At 40.1% G+C, this 26,313-nt stretch overlaps 1 protein-coding gene across 2 annotated transcripts; it reads left to right on the top strand.

Moving 5' to 3' along the window:
* The first annotated feature begins 304 nt into the window (after positions 1–304).
* On the top strand, positions 305–25,985 carry HSD17B11 (hydroxysteroid 17-beta dehydrogenase 11). Of its 2 annotated transcripts, none has more exons than XR_002828162.1 (7): positions 305–668; positions 3,656–3,763; positions 8,045–8,176; positions 9,750–9,856; positions 16,044–16,177; positions 21,805–21,924; positions 25,234–25,985. XR_002828162.1 is itself a non-coding variant. In XM_006084591.3 (7 exons), exons 1-7 carry the CDS (start codon positions 456–458, stop codon positions 25,322–25,324), a joined length of 906 nt encoding a protein of 301 aa, XP_006084653.1. In that variant the 5' UTR covers positions 308–455; the 3' UTR covers positions 25,325–25,985. The 2 variants fall into 2 exon arrangements, 1 of the variants encoding a protein (XP_006084653.1); XM_006084591.3 differs by having other exon boundaries at positions 308–668; positions 16,044–16,181; positions 21,808–21,924.
* The last annotated feature ends 328 nt before the right edge of the window (positions 25,986–26,313 follow it).

The following is a 26,313-nucleotide window of genomic DNA, read 5'->3' as shown; positions in this document are numbered from 1 at the left end:
ACGATATTTGCATCGCTAACTAGTAGTAATGGGCAACCATCAAGTTTCACAGAAGCATCTGGGCTGCGGACCCTGTCAATTATCCTTGCAACTTTAAGAGGAATGTATCCAATTTAGGAAAACGGGCGGCTAGGAACCCTCGGGCTTCGGCTCAGGAGGTCGGGAGGGAGTGGGTGAAAGACGACTTTGGCTTTTGCTCTCCTCGGACTTGTCCCTCCCAGATTTCCGCGCTGGCGAGCAGTGGCTCCGCGCTGCAGCCCGAGCCAATTGCGAAGGACCTAACCAAGCCCAGCCCAGCGGAAGGAATGGTTTCAGGGTTGTTTGTTTCTCTTTGATAAAGAAGCCCTGCCTTGCTCTGGCTCTTACTCTCCCTAGGGTTAGACGGAACAACCCTCCCATCCCCTTCAGCAATTTAGAGTGATTGGTAAACATACCCAATCCTCGCAGCAACAAAAATGATAAAATTCGTTCTGGACTGCCTCCTGCTTCTGCCCTTACTGCTCGTCTTCATCTTAGAATCTCTCATGAAGTCTTTTATTCCTAAGAAGAGGAAATCAGTCACTGGAGAAATCGTCCTGATTACGGGAGCTGGGCATGGAATCGGGAGACTGACGGCCTATGAATTTGCCAAACTTAAAAGCAAACTGGTTCTGTGGGATATAAATAAGGTAATAATGGTGCTTTACTGTCTTCCTTTCTGGTACCTGTAATCTGTGGACATGTGTGCATGTTGCAGGCAACAACCCCTTACAGCCTCTCTGTGAAGGAGGTAGAACAAATTACTATTGCCAAGTTATAGATGGGGGGAAACATGGATTAATTAATGTGTTTATGATCATGTGATAAATGGACCTAGAGGATAAGATTCTCAGTTGCTGCCCATTTGACATTGTAAATTTATCCTCACTTTTGCCCTGAAAGTAATTTGTAATTTCCTCCTCAACTTGATTTCACTGACCCCTTAATCTTCATCATATGGAAGAAGTAATAGTTTTAGCTAGTATGACAAAAGAGTAAGAGGTTTGTACCTATTAAGAAAAAAATCCTACCTGCAGTTAACTGAGGTAAGTGGGTTTAAGATACCCAACAGAAAGCAATATTACTATGCCATAGTAATTTCCAAGAGTACTTTTTAAAAAATCACATTTTAGCCCTAACTGGTTTGGCTCAGTGGAAAGAGCTCGGCCTGCGGACTTGAAGGTCCCAGGTTCAATTCCGGTCAGGGGCATGTACCTTGGTTGCGGGCACATCCCCAGTAGGAGGTGTGCAGGAGGCAGCTGATCGATGTTTCTAACTCTCTATCCCTCTCCTTTCCTCTATGTAAAAAAATCAATAAAATATATTTTTTTAAAAATCACATTTTTACCAGAATAGGCTTAAGGAAGAACTTGAATGTAATTTTTACCAGAATAGGCTTAAGGAAGAGAGGGGTACTTAGAATCTTACCTTTTTTTCTTCAAAAAAAATATATTTATATATGTATATATATATTTTTTATTGATTTTTGAGAGGAAGGGAGAGGGAGAGAAACATGAATCTGCTGCTTCCTGCACGCTCCCTACTGGGGATCGGCCCGCGGGCCTGCTGTGACCTCTTGGTGCATGGGAGGATGCTCAACCAACTGAGCTACATGGGCCAGGGCTAAAATCTTAACTTTTTCTTGGCTGTCATTGATGTACAAAGAGGTTCCTGGAAGCACCTGCTGGCCTGAAATGCCATACCTTACCATTAGTTACAATGATGTAAACAAGAATTCATGGGATGTGAAGTTAGATGATCGGCAAGGCCAACCCAGTGCGTGGCTAATTGAGAGAGCTATCAACAAGTATTTCCAGAGTATCTGTTGCCTAGATTTTAGGAACACAGGTCAAACAGGAGCAGGGTCAGATGCCGTCACTATAGTAAGGAAAATAGACATTAAATAATTACATATAAATGAAAAATACAAACTAGGCCCAGCCTAGTCTGGTGCTGTCAAGGAAGTGTCTGGTAGGGTGTGGACAGACTCATCTGACTTCTCTACTTCTTCATGGATAACTTACCCAATACCCTGGGTAACTCCCTAGAGCAGTGGTTCTCAACCTTCCTAATGCCGGGACCCTTTAACACAGTTCCTCATGTTATGGTGACCCCCAACCATAAAATTATTTTCGTTGCTACTTCATAACTGTAATTTTGCTACTGTCATGAATCGTAATGTAAATATCTGATATGCAGGATGTATTTTCATTGTTACAAATTGAACATAATTAAAGCATAGTGATTAATCACAAAAACAATATGTAATTATATATGTGTTTTCCGATGGTCTTAGGCGACCCCTGTGAAAGGGTCGTTCGACCCCCAAAGGGGTCGCGACACACAGGTTGAGAACCGCTGCCCTAGAGCTTTAGGTTCCTTTTCTGAAAAATGGATAAAATAATAGTACTTACCTTAAAATAATAGTACTGCAAGGATTATATTAGATAATGCACACAAAGCACAAGGTCTGCCACACGGTATATGCCAAATAGTGCGCACTTACTATGACATATAATGCCCTTTAATTTGGGCTTCCGCTGGCCTTGAACCTTATGACCCAGCATCACCAATCTCCTAATGCTTCCCCAGAGGATCTTTCTCCTTTACTTACATTCTGCCTGGCGTGCCCTGCCCTCTCTTTGCATAGCTGTTCTACTCACTTTTAAGACCCAACTCAGGTACCTCCTCTTCTGAAATTGTACTGCGTGCCCCTTCTCTGTGTTCCCGTAACTCTATGTAGCTCTGTTAATATACTTACACAATATGTTAGCTTGAACCATATGAAACTGCCAATATTCAATCCTTTATTCTAAAACAGTAATAAAGTTTCATCCTGGCTGTCATGGTTCAGTGTTTAAAGCATGGGCCTATACACCAAAGGGTTGTGGGTTTGATTCCGGGTCCAGAGCAAGTACCTTATTTGCAGGTTCAATCCCCATCTTGGGTCGGGCACAATGTGCTTCTCTCATATACATGTTTCTCTCTCTCTCTCTTTCTTCCCCTCCCCCTCTCCCATCCACTCTCTAAAAATCAGTGGGAAAGAATATTCTTGGGTGAGGATTAACAAAAAAATTTAAAAATAAGAATTTCGTATGGTCCTACCTAATTATTATACTTATTTTATTTTTTTCTACAACACTGAACTCACTGAGGTTAGGACTCTGACTCGTTCATATTTGTGTCTACAGGGCTCTTCTAAGCACCATGAATATGACCTACACATTAAAATGTTGGAGGAATGAGTGAATGAATGAATGAATTATAGTTAACTCCTTATTTATTTTGCAGCCAGAAAATTGATGTCCATGAGTAGCTTTTAGTGACAGAGAAGAAAAAAAGCTTAGTGTTATTTTTTAAAGCCTATTATGGAATATACACTCATACATATATGCATTCACAATGTAAAATTAATAATACAAAATTAGTATTTTAAGATTTTTATCTTATTTTTCAAAGCTTGCTTTAAATTCACTTCCAACTAAAAGAAGCTCTTCAAAGCATTGTCAAAAATGTGTCAGTGGAATTTTTGCCCAGTCCCAGTTCAAAGAATCTGACTCCCCTTAATTATTTTCAGCTGTTGATATAATTTGCTCACCATTATTGTATTCTCCTGCCTCTCTGTTGCTTTTCCTAGCATGGAATTGAGGAAACAGCTGCTGAATGCAGGAAACTGGGTGCACAAGCGCATGCCTTTGTGGTAGACTGCAGCAACCGAGAAGATATTTACAGTTCAGCAAAGAAGGTGACTTTTTACATTTGGTTAGAATCATATTGTGACAGGACTGGGAGGGATTTTGGAGATGGCCCAATCATGATGCAGAGAAACTAACAGAAGTTGGTGATTTGCCCAAAGTTGTACAGCTAGCTAGTGGCAGACCCAGAACTAAAGCCCAGAACTGAGGTTCCCAGACTTTAATGTGTTGCGCAATCTTCCAGGGAGCTTGTTTAAAAAAAAATAAGCACCCCTTTCAGTGGGTCGAGGGCTGGGCCCAGGAATTTGAATGTTTAGTACCCTTGCACCCACTCCTCGCCATCTGATTCTGATACAGGTAAATCCTTGGATGACACTGCAGAATCACTAACAGAGTCTTCTGAACTCCAGTCAAAGAACTCAGTTAGGAGGATAGGATAACTGTTCATCAGTCTTCGAGCATAGACCTATTTCTATAAAGCAGTATTTGCCTCATCTATACATAACTGAGCTGTGCTATATATAATGGGGTTTCTTCTGAGCACATTCATAAATATGCTTGTTAACTAAATATGGTAATAGTAGGAATGCCAGTAGAATTATCTGGGCAACTTCCTTAAAATAGACCTTCCTGGACCTCACCCCTGGATATTCTGATTCCACCAAGACTTGAGAACCTCTTGAATTTTAGTTTTGAGAACATCTTTAACTTCTATTTTAAATTATAATTTTTTATTTCAAACGGATGCCCCTATTGTTGGTTAGGCCTTCGCTAGGTCAGTATAATCGGTAGACATTACCCAGGCTAGTGGTGCGAAATGGCCTTCCAGGGTAAGAAACATCTGCATTCCTCACAATAACGAGTTTACTTACATTAATAATGATTTTCCTTCATAGAGATGAGTGCTCTTCCAGTTAATACTGGCTTTATCACCTTGGGCAAGTTACCCAACCTCTTTGTGCCCAACTTTCCTCAGTTATAAAATGGGGATCACAGCAATCCCTACCTCATAGGGTTGTTATGAGGAGTAAATGAATGAATGATGTAAAGTTATTAGAACAATACCTGGTGCTCAGTAGTCACTTGGCCAGAATTAGTTAGTTATTAGTGTTGCAATGTTGCTAGTGGAAATGGGGGCCTGTTTGGGGGTACTCGGTCTCTGAGGGTAGAGGATACCCTGGGGAGTGTGTGAAGCTGTAACTTCCTAATAAAGCAAGCAGGCTGTTGCTCGTGTCAGCTCCCTGGTTTATTGGGCTGAATAAGGTCTGGTTCCTTTTGCTCCTGACCTTTATGAACATCTAGCTACCTCTGCTAACAATAATAGAATCACCAATATAATCTATACTAGAGGCCCGGTGCACAAAAATTTGTGCACTCGGGGGGAGGGAGGTCCCTCAGCCCGGCCTGTGCCCTCTCGCAGTCTGGGACCCCTCAGGAGATAACGACCTGCTGGCTTAGGCCTGCTCCTGGGTGGCAGAGGGCACGCCCAATCCCTAGGTGCAGCCCCTGGTCAGGCTCAGAGCAGGGCTGATTGGGGAGTTGGGGCGCCGCCCCCTGTCATGCACAGAGCAGGGCGGATTGGGAGATTGTGATGCCACCCTCAGTCACGCTCAGGGTAGGGCTGATTGGGGGGTTGGGGCACCGCCCCCTGTCACACTCAAGGCAGGGTTGATGGGGAGGTTGCGGTGCCACCCCCTGTCACACACAGAGCAGGGCCCATCAGGGGGTTGGGGAGCCACCCCCTGTCACACACAGAGCAGGGCCCATCAGGGGGTTGGGGAGCTCCCCCCTGTCATGCACAGAGTAGGGCTGATAGGGGAGTTAGGGCACCGCCCCCTGTCACACACAGAGCAGGGCGGATCAGGGGGTTGGGGCGCCGCTCTCTATCACCCACAGAGCAGGGCCGATCAGGGGGTTGGGGCACCGCCACTGTCACACTCAGGGCAGGGCTGATGGGGAGGTTATGGCTCTACCCTGTCACACACAGAGCAGGGCCGATCAGGGGGTTGGGATGCCACACCCTGTCACACACAGAGCCACAGGGCGATCAGGGGGTTTGGGCGCTGCCCCCTGTCACGCTGATCCGGTGCCAGGAGGCCTCGAGGCTCCGCTGATCCCGGTGCTAGGAGGCATATTACCCTTTTACTATATAGGATAGAGGCCTGGGGGCCGGCTGGTTTGCCCTGAAGGGTGTCCTGGATCAGGGTGGGGGTCCCCACTGGGGTGCCTGGCCAGCCTGCATGAGGGGATGATGGCTGTTTGCAGCTGGTCACACACCCTTCAGGGTGGGGGTCCCCACTGGGGTGCCTGGCCAGTCTGGGTGAGGGGCTGAGGGCTGCTTTCAGGCTGGTGGTTGTTGACTGAAGCTCCCAACTGCTCCTTTTTTTTCTCTTTTTTTTATTTTATTCTGGGCCAGCTTAGCTCTGGCTCTAGCTCTGAGGCTTCTGCTGCTGAGCCTTCTATAATCGAAACAATGTATAACTCCAGCTCTGAGATCCCAGCCTTCTATATTTGTTAGAATGTTTCAAACTGCCAGCTCAGAGGCCGGCAAGTCAGGCGGGGAACGTTGGAGTCTGCAGTCCCTGGAGCAAGCAAGCCTCATGTTCGCTTCCAGCTGCCTGGCTGCCGGCTGCCATCTTGGCTGACAGTTAATTTGCATAAGGATATGCTGATTAGCCAATGGGAAGGGTAGTGGTCGTACGCTAATTACCATGTTTCTCTTTTATTAGTGTAGATAACTTTGTTATCAGCCAATATTAAGGGGATTTAGGAGCGTTAGTTACCTAAAGGGAACACATTCATTTCCAGACTCATTTGGGAATAGGCTTTTCTGGGAGAGATAACTTTATTATTTGAAACCATTCCATGTATTTTAAACATAGTGTTTTCACTGAAATTGTCCTAAGATGAACTAACTGTGTGCTTAAACAGAGTACACACAATGACGTATGATTACCAGATATTTTGAAGTAGCTATTTTGATGTGGCTGTTTTGATATCAGGACACTTTTACACCACCTAAACAATAAAGCTCTAGGCTCACTTTCATTATTAAGAAATGTTCAAGTCAACATTCTCATCCTGGGGGGAGACCATGGGTGACGATGGGGAGGATGAAGGAAGGGTCAGGGGGTCTGAGCAAATACTTTGGCAATATGAAACAGTAATTTATAGTTTGAGTCATGTTAATTTGGAGGCATTACAGCAGCTTCATCAATTCAATCACAGAAAGTGTCCTGTTTTTCTCATAACTTAGGGGCATTATTCTAAATAACAGTTTTCCTATTGTGCTAGAGATGTGGATATAGGTACAAAAATGTGTTGATTAAGGACCAAAATAACTTAGCTTGACTCTAACAATTTAATACAACCTGATGAAACTCAGTCTGGCTGAGGAACTGATGTCCTTCTGGGATGGTGATGGGCCTCACCCTCCTGACTTCCCCTCTGTTTGAGGTTTAAGATGTGTCTTGGTCTCTGAGGTCAGTATATCTGGGAGAGTCCCAGCTCCATGTGACCTTTGGCAAGAAAGTGAACCATTCTGGGTTTCATGTTTCTCATTAGAATGAGCATACTAAGAGTTGCTATCTCATAGGATCATTGTGAGAGTTAAATGAGATAGTGAAATTCTGTAAAATGCATAGCAAGTACATATGTGAAAGCTTTTAATAGGCTAGTTGTCTCAGTTCCCCAAGACACCACAGCAATATCTAAATAAAGATGGCTCTATTAATAGAGGCTTGCTTTTGTTTGGAACACAATGTATAACGAATTGCATTGTGACTCTAGGGTTCCCTCCACCAAGCAGCCTGAAATATTGAATAAGATATTCTGGCATTGCTAGCCCTTAAGTCTACTGCAACTTCATGGAGAAAGGTTGGAGAGCAATAGAATGGAGTGACCATAAAAACAAATAGAGGATGTAGTTAGTTTAATGGTGTAATCATTTTTACAGAGTTCCTCATAATAGTCCCTACACTTGACAATTAATTAACCTTTTTTTTCTTACCTTTTAAAGTAGTATTTTAAAAAGAAAGTTGCTTATTTGTCACTGGTTATGTTTTTGTTAGCCAAATGCCTCCAGAGCTATAATCAATAGAGCAAAGTCAAGAGACTAAGTTGCAAAAGAAAATGTACAAGCAGAGTTATTTTGAAATTAAGTACCTAAGATTAAAAGGTTCTTTTTTTCATGTTGGCACATAGATTCAAAACTACCTATTTCCCCCACAGCTAATAAAAAAACACACACACTTTTTAAAGTAATCATTGCATGCAAACCTACCTGCATACTTCTTAATGATGCAGATATTTTTCTTATTTTATTTTTAAAGGTGAAGACAGAAGTTGGAGATGTTAGCATTCTGGTAAATAATGCTGGTGTGGTCTATACATCAGATTTGTTTGCTACACAAGACCCTCAAATTGAAAAAACTTTTGAAGTTAATGTACTTGCACATTTCTGGGTAAGTATGATTTCTTTTACAATTTCTTTGAGTCTTCTTGTAAGACTCAAAGATTAAGTTTAAAGTGAAGCTTTCATTAGAGATAAGGACATATCAACTCAATACTAAAGTTTTAGTTAGGTACCAGGGATAATATACAAAAAGATAATTTTTTTAAAATATATTTTAATTGCTTTCAGAAAGGAAGGGAGAGGAAGAGAGATAGAAACATCAATGATGAGAGAGGATCATTGATTGGCTGCCTCCTGCATGCCCCCTACAGGGGATCGAGCCCACAACCGGGGCACGTGCCCCTGGCCAGAATCGAACCTGGGACCCTTCAGTCCTCAGGCTGATGCTCTATCCATTGAGCCAAACTGGCTAGGGTGAGATCATTTTCCTTTTTGCTACAACCAAATTTCATCAGTTATTTTTCCTCCCCCCTCAAAAAATATTAATAATAATAAATAGTAATAAACCTCAGGTGGTATTTATGTTTTAATTCTAAGCTAGATTCTCATGTCTCTGTCTGTTTAAAGATGAAGAAGGGATTAGGGATACTCTAAGTTATCTGCTGTGGTTCTATAAAAGGGAAACCCAGTTTGCTTTTTGATTCTCATGAGACCCAGGCCTCCCGTTATATCCTGGCCCCAAATGCAAACTTTATTATGAAACTCACCATTCAAGGTCTTACACACACACACACACACACAGAGTTTCTGAGGGGTCTACTGCCCAAATAGCCAGTTCCTTAAAGGGCCCCTGAATGTTTTCTTGGGTGAGAGTTTGGGATGAGTAATCTCAAAAGAATATTGGAGTTAGTTGGTAAAAATGCAGTATTATGTTATGTTAACATTCCCAAGTTGTTGACACTTAACTGTATTTTTTAAAAATATTTTTATTGATTTCAGAGAGGAAGGAAGAGGGGGAGAGAGATAGAAACATCAATGATGAGAGAGAATCATTGATCGGCTGCCTCCTGCACACCCCCTACTGGGGATTGATCCTGCAACCCTGGCATGTGCCCTTGACCAGAATCGAACCTGGGACCCTTCAGTCCGCAGGCCGATGCTCTATATTCACCAAGCCAAACCGGCCAGGGCACACCTATCTGTATTTTAATGACTTAGGAATCTGCTTATCTTCCTGCCTCTTTTGGAATGTATGGTATTGCCTTACTTGTTGCTGAATCCCCATCACATAGCAGGTGCTCAATAAGTATTGTGTGGATCATTCATTGACTATTGGAAGATTGCTGTTCACTTCAATATTTTTATGGCAAACTCTTTCCTAACAATTTCACATTACGATAGAATATATCATTAACAAAAGGTGGAGGACCAGTGGACATAAGTTGTTCGCAATTTACATGAAATGCATTCTTAAAGTTTTCAGTATCCATGGTTTACCTTAATTTTTCTAATCTGGCATCCTATCCAATTGCCTTGTGTTGCCACATTTGGCAATTAATCTAGGTATTTTAATTTATGTCAGGAACAATGTTAACAGAATGTATCTTTGTTTCAAAATATTCCCAATGGGTCTGCAAATCAGAAATAAATTTTTTTTTCTGTTTTATAATAACTATTTCTAGACCACCAAGGCATTTCTTCCAGCGATGATGAGGAATAATCATGGCCATATTGTCACTGTGGCTTCAGCAGCTGGGCATACCACAGTTCCCTTTTTAATGGCATATTGGTAAGTGAACATGTGTTTTTTCATTGGTTGCTATGCTTAGCTTTGTTGCACAAGATCTCTTGTGCAACAACATTATCAACCATAAACTCCTACTATGTTGACCACGCTAGTGGTGGCTACAGGGAAATTATCCAATTAGAAGCCAACTGCTTCAACATTTCTTATCTGTTTTAGCAGCAAGGAATTATAAAATAAGAGCAATACCATGAACAGAAGTTAATATTAATAATATTAGCCCTGACTGGTGTAGATAAGTAGTTAGAGTGTCAGCCCAAGCACCAAAGGGTCTCAGGTTCGATTCCCAGTCAGGGGCACGTGGCTGGGTTGCAGGTTAATCCCCAGCCCTGGTCGGGGAGTGTATGGGAGGCAACCAATTGATGTGATTCTCTCAGCATCAATGTTTCTCTTTTTCTGTCTCCTTCTCTCTCTTTTCCCTTCCTCCCTTTCACTCTCTCTTTTAAAATAATCAATGGAAAAAATGTCCTTGGGTGAGGCTTAACCACAAAAAAATTAATACATAAGTTTGCAAAGATATATACCAAACCATTTATCTAACCACAGCTAGAGAGTGGTTAATCTTAGGTAACGGCAATAAAAATGATTTTTATTTTATTATTTTTGTTCATCTATGTTTTCTTTCTTCCTTTCTGACCATTTATTTGTTTTATAATAGTTTAAAAAATAAATATAGACATGGATTGAGTTTTTAAAAAAAAAAAGATGAAATAACTGCTGAGGCAGTCACAGAACAGATCTACAGTCCTTGTCTTATCTCTTTCAGGGTCAGTTTAACTTAGAAGATTGGCCCCTACCATCAAGGGCTAACACAATTGTATATGCATTTACTTCCTTGATGAAAGACAGTTGCAAGTGCTGCTGCTAAGCTAGCACATGACATGCCACCGCCCTGCCAAATTCCGTCTTAGTCCCAGCTAATTAGGGAACGTAACAGGGCCTGTTGCACTTCCTCCTTCCCTTGCCATAGTAAATATTGTAGTTCTTCTGATTCTGATTTGGTTCTACCCCACTGAGGTTTACAGTGAAAGTCAAGCGAGGATGTGCTTTGTGTGAGAAACAGATTTATTGTGGTGACTAGTGATGGTGCTCTCAACAGAAGTAAAGGTTCTTACCAGGTATTGTCGGAGCAGGAGCAACGTACCCGGTTGTGCAGATTGTGCGCTACACAATTCTAGGGGGCGCTGCTCATGTCAGGTCCTTTTAGACTTGAATGATTTTCCAGATGTATAGGCAGTAAAATAACTTGAGAAGAGAAGTGGCCTTTCCTAATTCACACAGGGGCGCCATTTGGGCTCCTTAAAAGGCAGGTTGCAGCTACACGGGTGGTTTGTACACTTCCAGCTTGGGGACAGACCTGTGCTGTGCTTGCCCTCGCAGGACTCCTGTTAGACCCTCAGCTCTCACTGGCCTGAGATGCAGTCTGTGATCCTTATTGACCACAATTATCTTAAATTCAGTTGACTCTGGTTTTTGCTCAATATCAGATCAATGGCAGAGCTTTCACAGAGACACACGCAAGACTTCACCCAGCAGAAAACAATGTTTATCAGTTGTTGTTATCACCAACTGGGTGGTTAAACTGAGATGCTGCTTTTTAAAACATAAACTGAAGTGTAACATACACTTATAAAAATGCAGAAATCATGAGTGTACAGCTCAATGAGTTACTGCAGAGTGGATGCAGCTATTTAACCTCCATGCAGGTCAAAAACAGAACTTTACAGAATTTCCTCCTCCCAACCACCAATTCCTCTTTCCTTCCCAGAGGAAACTCCTATATTGACTTGTTATACCATCGATTAATTTTGCCTATTTTTTATCTTTATATACATGGAAGCACACTATGTTTGTGAGATTTATCCATGTTGTTGTTGGTAGCTGTAGTTTAATCACTTTTATGCCCATCTAGTATTGCATCATATAAGTAGACAATAATTTATTATCCTACCACCGTTGATGAACATTTGTATTGTTTACAGGGCATGATTACTATGAATAATGATGTTTGGAATCTTGACTTAATCACTTAACTAGCCTTATGTGACCTTTGGCAAGTTACTCAACTTATATATGCGTCATTTTCCTCATCCGTAACTTAATGCTAACCATAGCAACTAACTAACTCATCAGGATGCATAGTATCTGGAATTTTGCAAGTGTTCAATAACAGGAGGGTTCCTATAGATTTTCTGTTCCAATTCCACTTCTCTCTGTTCACACAAATGGTAAGAACCCACCTCTCATTTTAGCTTCCAAAATGTTTTGCCCTAGTGCAGTGGTTCTCAACCTTCTGGCCCTTTAAATACAGTTCCTCATGTTGTGACCCAACCATAAAATTATTTTCGTTGCTACTTCATAACTGTAATGTTGCTACTGTTATGAATCGTAATGTAAATATCTGATATGCAGGATGGTCTTAGGCAATCCCTGTGAAAGGGTCGTTCGACCACCAAAGGGGTAGTGACCCACAGGTTGAGAACCGCTGCCCTAGTGGAATGAGTCATATGTGCTCTGCTCCTATTTGTTAGAATGAAATCAGAGGGGACCTAGAATTGCCTGTTTGAGGCCCTGCAATCCAGCCTTCAGCTGTCATTATCCTGAGTTGCTGCAGCCATGGCAAAGGCATCTATTACAGCTCTGCTCACCTATATTAGGGAAAAAAAGGTCAATTTCTTTTGGATTTATAGTTCAACAGTTTTAATGATTAATGTGAAAAAAAGCAAGATGGAAAAACTGACTTCATGACGAGAGAGGTTAATCCTTTGATTACGTTCTTTTGCTGCTCACTAAGTATTTTGTCCAAAAGTGTCTTGATTTTTAAAAAGAAAGCAATTTGGTGCCGTGAAACTCTGGCGAATACATCTTGTCAATTCAAATAGCCAATTTATAAGCATGAAAGTTAGCATTGTGGGAAGACAAGGTGAAACTGAGTTCTGATCATTAGCTCGTAATGAAATGTTATTTAAAAAAGTAATTTGGAATAAGAAATACTAATTCAGATTACTAAGAACAAGAAATTTGATATACTGTTACAAAGTGCAGAAAAAAAACGCACTCAACCTAAAGTTCAAAACCATAAGATTATTTTAACACATTCAAGATCATTAGCTCTGAGTTTTAATATATTCCTGCATTCTTGATTCGCTTAAGAAAAATCAGAAAATACACTTCAGTAAAAGAAAAAAAAAATTACTGATAATTTCACCATGCAGAAAAAACCTTGGTAAGCATTTGTTATACTTTTTTAGTGCATTTTATTTATTTATTTATTTTAAATATGTTTTTATTGATTTCAGAGAGAGGAAGGGAGAGATAGAAACATCAATGAGAGAGAATCATTGATCGGCTGCCTCCTAGCTTGAAACCTGGGCTTGTGTCCTGACCAGGAATCGGACTGAGACCTCCTGGTTCACAGGTCAATGCTCAACCACTGAGCACACTGGCCCGGTTAGGGCATTTTCAATGCAGATATATAATCATGCATTAAAAAAAAAATCTACACACATGATCTTGCTTTTTTAAAACTTTAAAATGAACTTTTTGCCTGTTAATAAATGTATATATGCTACATCATCTTCAATTCCTGCATGGTATGCAACTGTTTATTTAATTTATCCATTATTGTTGGGTCCATTTGTCTGGACTCTTCATATATATATATTATTTTAGAGCAGAAGAGAGAGGGATAGAGAGATAGAAACATCAATGATGAGAGAGAATCATTAATCGCCTGCCTCCTGCATGCCCCCTACTAGGGATCAAATCCGCAACCTAGGCATGTGCCCTTGGCCAGAATCGAACCTGGGACCCTTCAGTCCACAGGCCGACGCTCTATCCACTGAGCCAAACCAGCTAGGGCTGGACTCTTTTTTTAACATTTATATATTTTTTACATTTTTTCCCTTATTGTTGAGAGGATTATATTTTTTCATTAAACTGATTTCATTTTTTCATTGGGAAACTCAGGTAGGTGCTCTCTACCCAGGAACCTGGTTGAAGTTCCTCTCAGCTGATTATCATCCGCTGCTCGTTCCCCAGTATCATATCAAAATCTAATAAAATGTGTTACTGTTTTTGGTGACCATTTGTTTAATTAGATTACCAGTTCAACAGATGAAATAGAATGGCTCAAAATAAAAGTGATTTCAGCAAGATAAATTCTCTGTCACACAAAAAGTCGGAGTTAACAGGTCTACTCTCCTCTGCAAAGTTTAAGGGTCCAGCCTCCTTCCCCGATGTTTTTGCCATCACTAAGGTGCCGTGCCTGGACTCTTTCAGCTGCAAGGAACACAAAACTTAAACTGGCCCAGGCCAAAGAGGACTTTTTTTGCCTCCGTGATTAAAGTCTCAGGCAGGCTTTCCTTCTCTTTGGCAAGTTAGCTACCAGCAGTTCCAGAAGGGCATCCATTCAACTCTGAGTCCGGCAGGTTGGGAGAAGCCTGACTTCCCAGTGATGCCTTAAAAGGTTCTGGCTCTAGAGTTCACTCTAATCAGACCAGCTTGGATCCAACCACTGAATGGGTAGGCAAAGTCAGAATGACGTTGCAGAATAAGGGAATATGAATGCCAATGAGCAAAAACAACAGCTGTCCACTCCAGACATTTAAAATTGTTTCCACGTACAAGAACAAAATAAACAAATTCATCAAGGCAGACAACAGATTGGTGGTTACCAGAGGACGAGAAGGTGGGAAGAGGGTGAAACAGGTAAAGGGGGTCAGTTGTATGGTTACGGATGGAAACTAGACTTTGGTGGTGAGCACAATGTAGTCTATACAGATGTTGACTGATAATGTTGCATACCTAAACTTATATAATGGTATAAGTCAGTGTTACCTAAATTAATTAATTTAATTAAATATTGTTTTTAACTATTTGCCTTCATGAACTGTGTACCCAGGGACTATCCTTGAATAAACCTTTAGAAATATGATTGATTATGTCCTTAGGATACTTAAAAGAGAAATCACCGGATCTAAGAGCATAGCATGTTTTAATGAATTTGATACCTTTTGCCAAATTGTCTTCCAAAAAGGCTGCCAACTAACACTGTGCTTTGGAAAATAGAAAGTTCTCTGTCAGTTTTTCTTTTTAAGCTTAGACATATATTGAAGGCTTCAAAAGAAAAGATTGCTAGTTCAGTTATATAAAATAAAAAATATTCTGTACGGCCCTAACTGGTTTGGCTCAGTGGATAGAGTGTCGGCCTTCGGACTGAATGGTCCCAGGTTTGATTCTGGTCAAGGGCATGTACCTTGGTTTGGGCACATCCCCACTAGGGAGAGTGCAGGAGGCAGCTGATCTTGCTGGCCTGCTCGCCCACAACTGCCTGATTGGGGGCAGTTGCCAGCCTGATTGCCCCTAACCACCTCTTCCTCGGCCCCGCCACCATGGCTTTGTCCAGAAGGTCTCCCGGTCTAATTAGCATATTACCCTTTCATTAGTATAGATGGGGAAATAATTTAGACCAGGGTTTAGGAAAGGCCTCTTTGAGGAAGTCCAGCTGAGACTTAAAGGAAGAATAGAACTATGCAGGAGAATTTTCCAATGAATTTCATGAACATATTAAATAATGAGCAGCCTACAGTGTCATTAAATTTTATGGAAACAGCAACAACAAAACAAGCACCCTACCAATTTTCCTAATGAAACATTTAAATATACTCAGATATCACTCTGATAAATGATGTTGGGGTGCAGTCACTGCTTCTTTTTTTATTTTTATTGATTTCAGAGAGGAAGGGAGAGGGAGAAGGAGAGGGAGACAGAAACATCAGTGATGGGAAAGAATCATTGATCAGCTGCTTCCTGCATGCACCCCACCTCAGGCCACTGGGGACTGAGCCCTCAACCGGCGCATATGCCCTGACCAGGAATGGAACAGTGACCTCCTGGTTCCTAGGTCAATGCTCAAGCACCGAGCCACACCCGCCAGGCCTGTCAGTGCTTCTTAGACTTGAACGTGCCTCAGTTTCCCCAAGGATCTTCTGAATGCAGGTTCTGTGTCAGTAGGTCTGGGCTGGGCGTTTTTGAGATCCAGGTGCTGAACACGCTTCTCAGCAGGGGACCGCACTTCACTAAGGAAAACAGATCTCTGAATTACATAGAAGCAGCAGCTTTCTTGAATTATTTCTTGAAAATGCAGCGACCTCTCTCTGTGTATTTTCAGTTCCAGCAAGTTTGCTGCTGTGGGATTTCACAGAGCTTTGACTGAAGAACTGGTGGCCTTAGGCAGAACTGGAGTCAAAACATCATGTCTCTGCCCTAATTTCATAAACACCGGCTTCATCAAAAACCCAAGTACCAGGTAAGCTGAGACAGAAATGGAGATAAAAGGGTTGGCGATTACATGAGAATGAGCCATTCTGTGGGGTTTCTTCAGTATTTTAATCCTTTAAATACCTGGTATTCAATGCCCTTAGCTCATCTCAATTTCAGCCTCTGTAGATTGTGTGAAAACAGGTGTAGAGACAAAGAAAGAGGGAGAGAATGTATACAAGTGTTTGTATGAATGACACAGGTGAACCTGCTACTCCTCCCTTTTTTCCTTCCCCTAAGCCAGTGATGGCGAACCTTTTGAGCTCGGTGTGTCAGCATTTTGAAAAACCCTAACTTAACTCTGGTGCCGTGTCACATACAGAAATTTTTTGATATTTGCAACCATAGTAAAACAAAGACTTATATTTTTGATATTTATTTTATATATTTAAATGCCATTTAACAAAGAAAAATCAACCAAAAAAATGAGTTTGCGTGTCACCTCTGACACGCGTGTCATAGGTTCGCCATCACTGCCAATGGTTCTCAACCTTCTGGCCCTTTAGATACAGTTCCTCATGTTGTGACCCAACCATAAAATTATTTTCGTTGCTACTTCATAACTGTAATGTTGCTACTGATATGAATCGTAATGTAAATATCTGATATGCAGGATGGTCTTAGGCGACCCCTGTGAAAGGGTCTTTCGACCGCCAAAGGGGTCGCGACCCACAGGTTGAGAACCGCTGCAGTGGTTCCTGACTTAAGTAGATACACATTTCAACATGAGTGCTTGGGAACCATGTAGAGGACCCACCCCCAGGGATGCTGATTTTTACTCGGTTTGGTTGGGATGGGGTAGTTAGTAGTTGGGTTGGGGACTTGGAACTGTGTATGTTTAACAAGCTCCATAGGTCATTTTGATGGAAATAAATGAGGACCACACTGTGAGAAACACTTTCCTTTGGTAATCTAGAGCTAATCTTCTAAAGGAAGTACCAGACTATCGTGTTTCCTTGGTTAAAAAGTAAAATTGTAAGGATCTGCTCTGAGGTTAATTTTAATGTTTCCTGTCTTTGGGAATAGCTTTAATGTCTTTGTAAACATAATGTATACTTTTAAAAAATTCCAACACACAGGAATGTACAAATAAAAAGGTTTTGTTTTGAAATTTCTTAAAACCTTCTATCCAGTGGACACTACTCAACATTTCGATGAACATCCTTCTAGACATTTCCCTATGTACAGGTTAAATGTCTAAATTGTATGTAACTAGCATATATCACACGTGGGGTTCTAGAAACAGTAAGTAAACTGCTCACTTCCCTCAGCATTATGTTTATGGACAATACTGTATTAAACACTTCAAAGTTTCTAAGAAGTTGGATCTTAACTGTTCCCACCACAAAAAAGAAATAATAATTATGTGACATGACATAATTATGCTCATGCTACAGTGATAATCATCCTGCAATATGTAACTATATCAAATCAACACGTAGTACACCTTAAACTTACACCATGTAATATTTCAATTATGTCTCAATAAAAATTAATTCAAATAGTTCACTAAACTGAAAGGGGGTGTCAAAGGAAGAGGTATCATACCCAAGGATAGAATTTGCCAATTTCCTCCATTATTTCAGAATTTAGGTACTAAAATAATATATTTGAGTCAAGTTTTTCTCAAACTGTCTTTCAGCAGTTAAAAACAGACAGCATATTTTTAAAAATTATAATTGGATTTTTTACCCTTGCCCCCAGAACGGGGCTGCACAAAGCTTAGACTTGAATGTGCCTCTCAGGTTCCTCGAAGATCTTCTGAATGCAGGTTCGGTGTCAGTAGGTCTGGGCTGGGGTACCCTCTTTTGGCAGAGCTCTACTAGTACAATTGAAAAATAACTGGGAAGCTTGCTGGAGGGTTGGGGGGTTGGGGGGGAAATGAATAGAAGCCCACAGGATTCTAACCGAGTCACAGGAATATAACCTGGCTAAGAAAAGGTCTGGGGCTTGGTCCTGCTCCATGGACCCCTTTGAAGATAACCAGATACTAGAGTGGATGCCTAAGGTGAAGTTGGTTTTAATCTAGAAATTTACTTCTGATTCGAGGACAGACAGATCTTACTCGTTTATATTTTGTACACTAAATAAAATCTGTAATTTTCTTTTTTAAAAATATTTTTTTATTGATTTCAGAGAGGGAGAGGGAGGGAGAGGTAGAAGCATTAATGATGAAAGAGAATCATTGATTGGCTGCCTCCTGCATGCCTCCTACTGGGGATCAAGTCTGCAACCCGGGCATGTGCCCTGACTAGGAATCAAACCATGACCTCCTGGTTCATAGGTCAACGCTCAACCACTGAGCCACACCAGCTGGGCAAATCTGTAATTTTCTTAAACCTCACCACAATATTTTGCTCAGAGAGATCAAGTAACTTGCCTGTAAGTAGCAGAACTGAGATACAGACCAAACTTTTTCCTTTTTGCACAGAGGACAACCTTTCTGAAAGAAGGAAACGGAACCAACCTCTAAATGACTATTCAAAATAATTTGTGTCTTACTAATATTGGAACTGAAATTCTCCTTTAAAGCACATCAAAGGTGTAGTTTATTGTTGTTGTTTTCTAATCCTCACCTAAAGATATGTTTATTGCTTTTAGAGAGAAAGGAAGGCAGAGAGAGGGGTAGGGAGGGAGAGAGGGAAGGAAAGAGAGAGAAACATTGATGTGAGAGAGAAACATCAATCAATTGCCTCTTGTACGAGTCCCCATGGGTATCCAACCTGCAACCTAGGTATGTGCCTGACCAGGAATTGAACTTGCAGCCTTTAGGTGTACTAGATGATGCTCCAACCAACTGAGCCATACCAGCCAGGGCTGTTGGTTCTTATATTTACACATCTAACACACTATAGAGAAACTAGTTTGCTATTTATAAATTTATAATTTACTATAATTATTGGAATTAAGTGTAATCAGGTGTTCTGATTAATTTTGACTGCTAAGAATTATTTTTGTTAAATGAACTTGGATATCAAGAGATCATTTTATTAAAAGTATTTATTGAAGGTCTACTAAATACAGGTACCCTACTGGGTCTGGATACTTTACATAAATTACTTCTCACCTAAATTTGGCCCCATAGTTTGCCTAACCCTGCCCTAATCCTTCTAACAATTCTGCAAGATAAGTATTACTATGCTCATTTTATGGACAAACAGAAACTTGGAAGAATTAAGAAAATTATAGCTTCCCAATTTAAGAGTCTACACTTCTTAATTTAATGCATTTCTTTTTCTGGTACATGGAAACATACATACTATTCTGTAAGCTGCCCTTTTTATTTAACAATATGCTGTTGTTGTGTTATTTACAATGGCCAAGATATGGAAGGAACCCAAGCGCCCATCAATAGACAAGTGGGTAAAAAAGCTCTGGTACATATATACAATGAAATATTACTTGCCATAAAAAGAATGAAATCTTACCATTTGCAACAGTATGGATTGTTCTGGAGGGTATTATGCTAAGTGAAATAAGTCAGTCAAAAACAAATAACATGATATCACATATATGTGGAATCTAAAGAATATAAAACAAAACTGGGTAAAAAAGGTGAGGGAATTAAGAAGTACAAACTGGTAGTTTCAAAATAGTCATGGGAGGTAAAGTACAGCATAAGAAATATAGTCAATAATCTATATATATAAAGAGGTAACATGCAAATTAAGCCAGGACGCCATAAAGGGTCATGACCAGACAGGAGGAGGTTGCACACGCAGGTGAGGCCCGGAGTGGAGACGGAGAAAGAGACGGGGGCTTGCCCAAGCCGGTGTGGTGACTCCGTGGCCCAGAGCGGACACAGGCCAGGGGGCCAGGGAGGCCTGGTGCGGAAGTCAGGCACAGGTCCCTGCTGCCTGTGACGTAGGTCCAGCCTGACTCCCACGGCACCCGTCCAGCCTGACTCCCGCGGTGGCCTGCAGGGTGCCTCCTCGCACGATATCAATCGTGCGCTGGGCCTCTAGTATTGTAATAACTATGTATGGTACTAGGTGGGTACTGGAAATATTGGGGGGAACACTTTGTAAAATACTATATGATTGCCTAACCACTATGTTGTACACCTAATACAAAATAATATCGAATGTGAACTATAATTGAAAAATAAAATTTACTAAAAAGGAAAAATACCATAAGTACACACACACAAAAATAAAAACCAATATGCTGTTGTTAGCTTTTTGTGTTGATATATAAAGAACTCCTTCGCCTTATTCTTTTTTTCTTTTTGGTTAATCCTTACCTGAGGATAATTTTTCCATTGATTTTAAGAGAATGAAGCGGGGAGAGAGGGAGAGAGAGAGAGAGAACATCAATGATGAGAGAGAATCATTGATAGGCTGCCTCCTGCATGCCCCTACTGTGGATCAAGCCCGCAACCTCCTGGTTCATGGGTCAAAGCTCAACCACTGAGCCACACCGGCTGGGTACAATACTACTTTTCTCATTTGTCCCACCTTTACTGCATATTTTATCTGTCTGAATGAGCTATTCTGTATTTGTTCATAAGGAATCTCATCCAATTCTTTTTGTCTCACTTCTCTTAACTAAACATCTGCCTCCCCAAAATTTTAGTCACCCAGTTTGGTGACATTGGCAAATTGGAGAAGTTTATTTAATTATGTATCTTTTTTTTCTAAATCATTAGTAAAATGTTAAAAACTCAGGACCATGCCGAAACCGGTTTGGCTCAGTGGATAGAGCGTCGGCCTGCGGACTGAAAGGTCCCAGGTTCGATTCCGGTCAAGGGCATGTACCTGGGTTGCGGGCACATCCCCAGTAGGAGATGTGCAGGAGGCAGCTGGTCGATGTTTCTCTCTCATCGATGTTTCTAACTCTCTATCTCTCTCCCTTCCTCTCTGTAAAAAATCAATAAAATATATTTAAAAAAAAAAAAAAAACTCAGGACCAACTCTTGTGCAACTCCATCCTAAGTGCATTTATTCTATCACCCAGATAACAAAGGTCACTTTTTAAGGATTGCATACTACTCAGTAGAACATATGCCAGGGTGATTGATTACACAGTGAAGATGTAACATGGAACTAAGTAACAACACTGGAAATGAAACAAAGACCTAATAAAGTGGTGAAGTTAGATCATCAAAGCCATATTAGGGTTCCATATAGACGTCAAGGACCTAGAGCCAGACACATTCCTGTATTTTAATTCCTTGACACTTTAGAAATTATTCACTAAAACATCTTAGTATATAATAACACTTGCATAATGGTGTCTGACTTCTTTCCCAAAGCTTCTAAAGATTTAAAAGTGAATTTATCAGTCTTAATCGAGCTAAATTATTTTTTGAGTCTTAGTTACCTTTATACTCCTCATTTGCATAATAGGGACTATAGTCTCTCCCTCATAGGGTGTTGTAAAACTTCAAGGAGATAACCTGTGGAAAATGTTTAGCACAGTGGGCAGTACATGATAAACACTATGTAAATGGTTGTTGTTGTTATTAGTGCCAAAGCAGCTACCATCTTTGAGTATCTAGAATGGGCTAGATGCCACAAGTCAGTTAGGTTACGGTTTCTATAGTAACATAACGTATTTGTTTAGCACTAAACTAAAGCTGAAGCCTCTGTGAAATGATTTGCTTCTGATTTCAGTTTGGGACCCACCCTGGAACCTGAGGAAGTGGTGAGCAAGCTGATGAAGGGAGTCCTGACTGACCAGAAAATGATTTTTGTTCCATCTTCTATAAGCGCTATGACAGTGGTGGAAAGGTAAGCAACAGTTATGTTTGCCAGCATTATGAATATTCATCCTACATGTTTTTACTCAGATTTAAGACCAAATCTTTGTAAAGTACAATGAAATGGAATTAAGTTAACAAAAATAATAGGTTTAAAGAATCCACCAATTTTTAAACTACATTTGTTAGTTATTGAAGCAAAATTAGTGTAGCAATTGGGTAAATGAACTGAATAATTTCCACAAGTTTTTATGTGTTGTTTTTTTTAAAGAAATTTCTTTAAATTTTTATATATTTAATTTTTTAAATATTTTGGAAGTCTTATCTTATAAATGAATAAATATGAAGAAAGACTATTTTTAAACATTAGTACATAATAGGACAATGATATTGGAGGAGACCATAGTTAAGTTTTATTTATTCACTAGAGGCCCGGTGCATGAAATTTGTGCACTCGCGGGAGGGGGGGCGTGTCCCCTCAGCCAGGTCTGCACCCTCTCGCAGTCCAGGAGCTCTTGGGAGATGTCTGACTGACAGCAGTTGGACATCCTTAGCGCTGCCGCAGAGGCAGGAGAGGTTCCCACCACCACTGCTGTGTTCACCAGCCATGAGCCCAGCTTCTGGCTGAGTGGCCCTCCCCCTGTGGGAGCGCACTGACCACCAAGAGGTAGCTCCTGTGTTGAGCGTATGCCCCCTGGTGGTCAGTGTGCGTCATAGCAACTGGTCGTTCCGCTGTTCAGTCGATTTGCATATTAGCCTTTTATTATATAGGATTTAAATATACAAGATAATCATTGAGCCCTTATTTTTGTGCAAAATCATACTGAAGCACAGGAATTGCTAAATAATTGTAGAGGTCCTCGAGCCTCGCTACCTCAGATGTGGCCCACGGGCCAGCAGCATCCACATCACCTGGGAGCTTGTTAGAAATACAGGATATCCTGATCTCCTGAATCAGAATTTGCATTTTAATAAGATCCACAGGTGATCTGCATGCATATTAGATTTAGAAGCATTTCTTTAGAGTAGTAACTCTCAATTTAGGTGCACATTGGAATTCACCTGGGAGTTTTAAACATGCTCGTGCCTGAGACCTACTCCCCAAGATTCTGAGTTAATTGGTCTGGAGTGTGGCCTGGTGTCTGAGAGATACAACACTTTCCCGGTAATTCTAATGTAATGTCAAGATTGGAAAGCTTTGGTTTAAAGAATGCCTCATCATAAACATTGCCTCATCACTCATCTGGGAAAGCTGTGTGACAGTGAGGCTGGTCAGGTAATGAGGGGAAACGGAAGAGGCGCCTAAGGTTAAAAAAAAAACAAACTCTTCCTGTTCCTAGAGTCCAGCTTCTCCCTCATAGTAGGGTATCAGGATCAGTGGGGAAGTCAATTTAAAAAATAGATTCCTGCCCTGGTCGGTGCATCAGAAGGTCACTGGTTCGATTCTGGTCAGGGCACATGACCAGCTTGCAGCCTCGATCCCCAGTAGATGACGTGCAGAAGGCAGCCAATTGATGTTTCTTTCCTCCCTCTCTAAAAGAAAATTTTAAATATCATATATATTTAAAAAATAGATTCCTCACCTCTTGAGATTTTAATATAGTTGGGACCCAGAAATCTGTATTTTAACAGGCAATTGCCACAAGCAATTGGTTCAAAGATCATTCTTTGAGAACTACAGACCTAGAGACAGAAAAAAATGTAAGAGACCAAAAGCATTTGGGCAGATGTCAGGTTTGTAGCCCCTTCTGCTAAGGGACTATGGTTGAACATACTTTACAGGTTTCGGTAGTAAAGCCAGAGCATCTCCTTGGTGGGTAAACAACTTAAAACCTTTGAGGTGTTTAGCATTCGACTTGTCACATCACCGAAGTAGGCACTCGGTGATTACAATGCTTTAGAATATAACTCTGTGAGGGAAGGAATTTGGCCTGTTTTCCTCACTATATCCCCTGCACTTGGAAGAGTGGATAGACACATTCCAGGCATCAAAATATTTGCTGATTGAATAAGTTAATTCTGTTTCCTAAACCTTTAACATAGAGACTCAAGGTTTGTGCTCTGGAGTTAGGCGAAGCTGTGTTTGTGTGACTTGCTTGCAACGTGAACATGAATGAGTTATTTAACTTTTTTGAAGCTCAGTCTTTTCATCTGTCACATGGAGGCAACAATAAGACTTATTGGGCTATGAGGAATAAATAAAATAAGGCATTTAAAGTATTCAGTACCCTATAAATACTCAATAAATGTTATCTATCATTGTTACTTTTATAATTACCACTATTACCATTGCCTGATTTTCCTCTGACTATGAGTGTTCAGTGCTCCATTTCCAAACTGTATTTGAATGCCATCCAGGCAGATGTCTGTGTATAGTTTTACTGACTTACATAGTCTCTTTAGTTTCTCTCAGACTCATTGGAATATGACCTGTTCCTCAATATTTTTAACTGTAGAGTGGGGAGAAAAAAATTAGACCTACTGGATGTCTATCACTGTGTGTAAGGCATTTTATATTAACACATTGAATCTTCAAATAACACTGTGGGGTAGGTGTTAATTTTTTCTATTTACATGTGAGGAATTTAAACTCAAAAGTTAAATAACTTGTTCAGCATTATGCTGAAAACCAAGTGTATTGTCTGCATTTTATTGAGCAGTTCGGATTCCCCAGTCTCTTAGTGGGCCATTTTGGTAGTATACTGGATTATAAAGTATAAAATTAGTTCCTATTCTCACTTCTTTTCCAATGTCAGGTGTGTGGGGGTTTTTTTTGTTTTTTGTTTTTTAAATATATTTTACTGATTTTTCACAGAGAAGAAGGGAAAGGGAGAGTTAGAAACATCGATGAGAGAGAAACATCGATCAGCTGCCTCCTGCACTCCCCCTACTGGGGATGTGCCTGCAACCAAGGTACATGCCCTTGACCGGAATCGAACCTGGGACCCTTCAGTCCGCAGGCCGACGCTCAGATCCAACTGAGCCAAACCAGTTAGGGCTGTGGTTTTGTTTTGTTTTTAAATAAAGCTTTTAGCATCTCAACTATTCAGTTCTATACACCTCTCACAGATCTTTTGAAAAATATAGAATATATTTATTTTTAAAAACAAACATTTCAAGTCACTTCTACTCAAAATAATTAAACCTTTCTTTTCCTTATGAAAAGAAAATGGATTTAATTGGAAAGAACATATAGTAGTGATTATGTGTTAAAATTCTTAATCTTGTTTAAAATGAACATGGACATGATGCATGATAAACAAAAGTATTTTAAGAGAAGATATCTTAAAAATGCACTTGATATTAATTATATTTATATATATATATATCTTTCTTTTAGGATCTTTCCTGAGCGTTTCCTGGCAGTATTAAAACGGAAGATCAATGTTAGGTTTGACGCAGTTATTGGATATAAAAGTAAAGGAGAATAAGTGCTTGGTTTTTTGGAAATTGATTTACCAGGTTTAAGTTGATTCCATCCAATGTTAATTAGAATTTTAATGTTTGAACTTCTGCTTTTATCTTTTTTTTCCTTCAATATCACCTTTTGAGGCTCTGGCGGTCCTCATTTATTATCACTGTTCTTTAGCTAAAGGCTAATTTCATATAATACAAAGAGAAAAATACCTGAGCAATTGCCTTATGGAAAATGGAGAAAAAAGAACAAAAGCAGTTTTACAATAATTTCTAAGATTGCGTGGCTCATATGAAGTTTTGCAAAATTTGTACTATAAATGTTTAAGATACATTTTATTTTTAATTACACTTAAATTTTATATAATCCACTTGTTTCTTTTCCCTATTGTACATAAAATGGAAATTTCAAGCTCTTTAAATATAATGAAGGACTATATCTAGTAGCATTTCACAAGGAATTTTTACGTGATGTAAGAAATGTTCAAACATTTCATCCTACACATCACCACTGTTTCCTGAGAGATACCTCATATTTCAATGACAAACATTTCAGCACAGGGAAACTGGAGGTGGACACATGTTGCAAATAAAAAAAAAAACATCATTGGGATTTCAGGTAGAGAAATGTAAGGATGTACCCATAAGTGACAAAATAATAAATGGATCAAACTTAAACTTGTGGTGCTTCCATCTTTGTGTTTTGAATAAAACATGGCTTAATCTTCAACTGAAAGGAAAAAGTATTATGTACTCAAAGGTCTTGTTTATTTTTTGTTTTGTTTTGTAGTGTCTGGAAATATCTCAGATGTGAGACTCAGTGAGATGGTAATATAAGTTCAGACTTATAAATTGAAAAAATAAGTAGGTTTGTTGGATTTCTATTAAAGAAAAATATTTTCAAGACTGTGTTAGACACATGAAGTAAAGAACATACATATGAAGTGAAGAACTTTGTTCTTATATCAGAAAGTTCATACTCAGAAAACATAAACCTGAGTAACCG

Source organism: Myotis lucifugus, unplaced genomic scaffold (assembly GCF_000147115.1).
Source record: "Myotis lucifugus unplaced genomic scaffold, Myoluc2.0 scaffold_12, whole genome shotgun sequence".
NCBI lineage: Eukaryota > Metazoa > Chordata > Mammalia > Chiroptera > Vespertilionidae > Myotis > Myotis lucifugus.
This window is presented reverse-complemented; position numbering and strand designations above follow the sequence as displayed.

What these genes read in the sequence shown, in the direction of transcription:
- HSD17B11 (XM_006084591.3), top strand. Translation starts at nt 456, where the DNA reads ATGATAAAATTCGTTCTGGACTGCCTCCTGCTTCTGCCCTTACTGCTC. An exon ending in TTTACAGTTCAGCAAAGAAG is followed by an intron (nt 3,764 to 8,044) that starts GTGACTTTTTAC and finishes TTATTTTTAAAG; the next exon opens with GTGAAGACAGAAGTTGGAGA. An exon ending in ATCAAAAACCCAAGTACCAG is followed by an intron (nt 16,182 to 21,807) that starts GTAAGCTGAGAC and finishes TTCTGATTTCAG; the next exon opens with TTTGGGACCCACCCTGGAAC.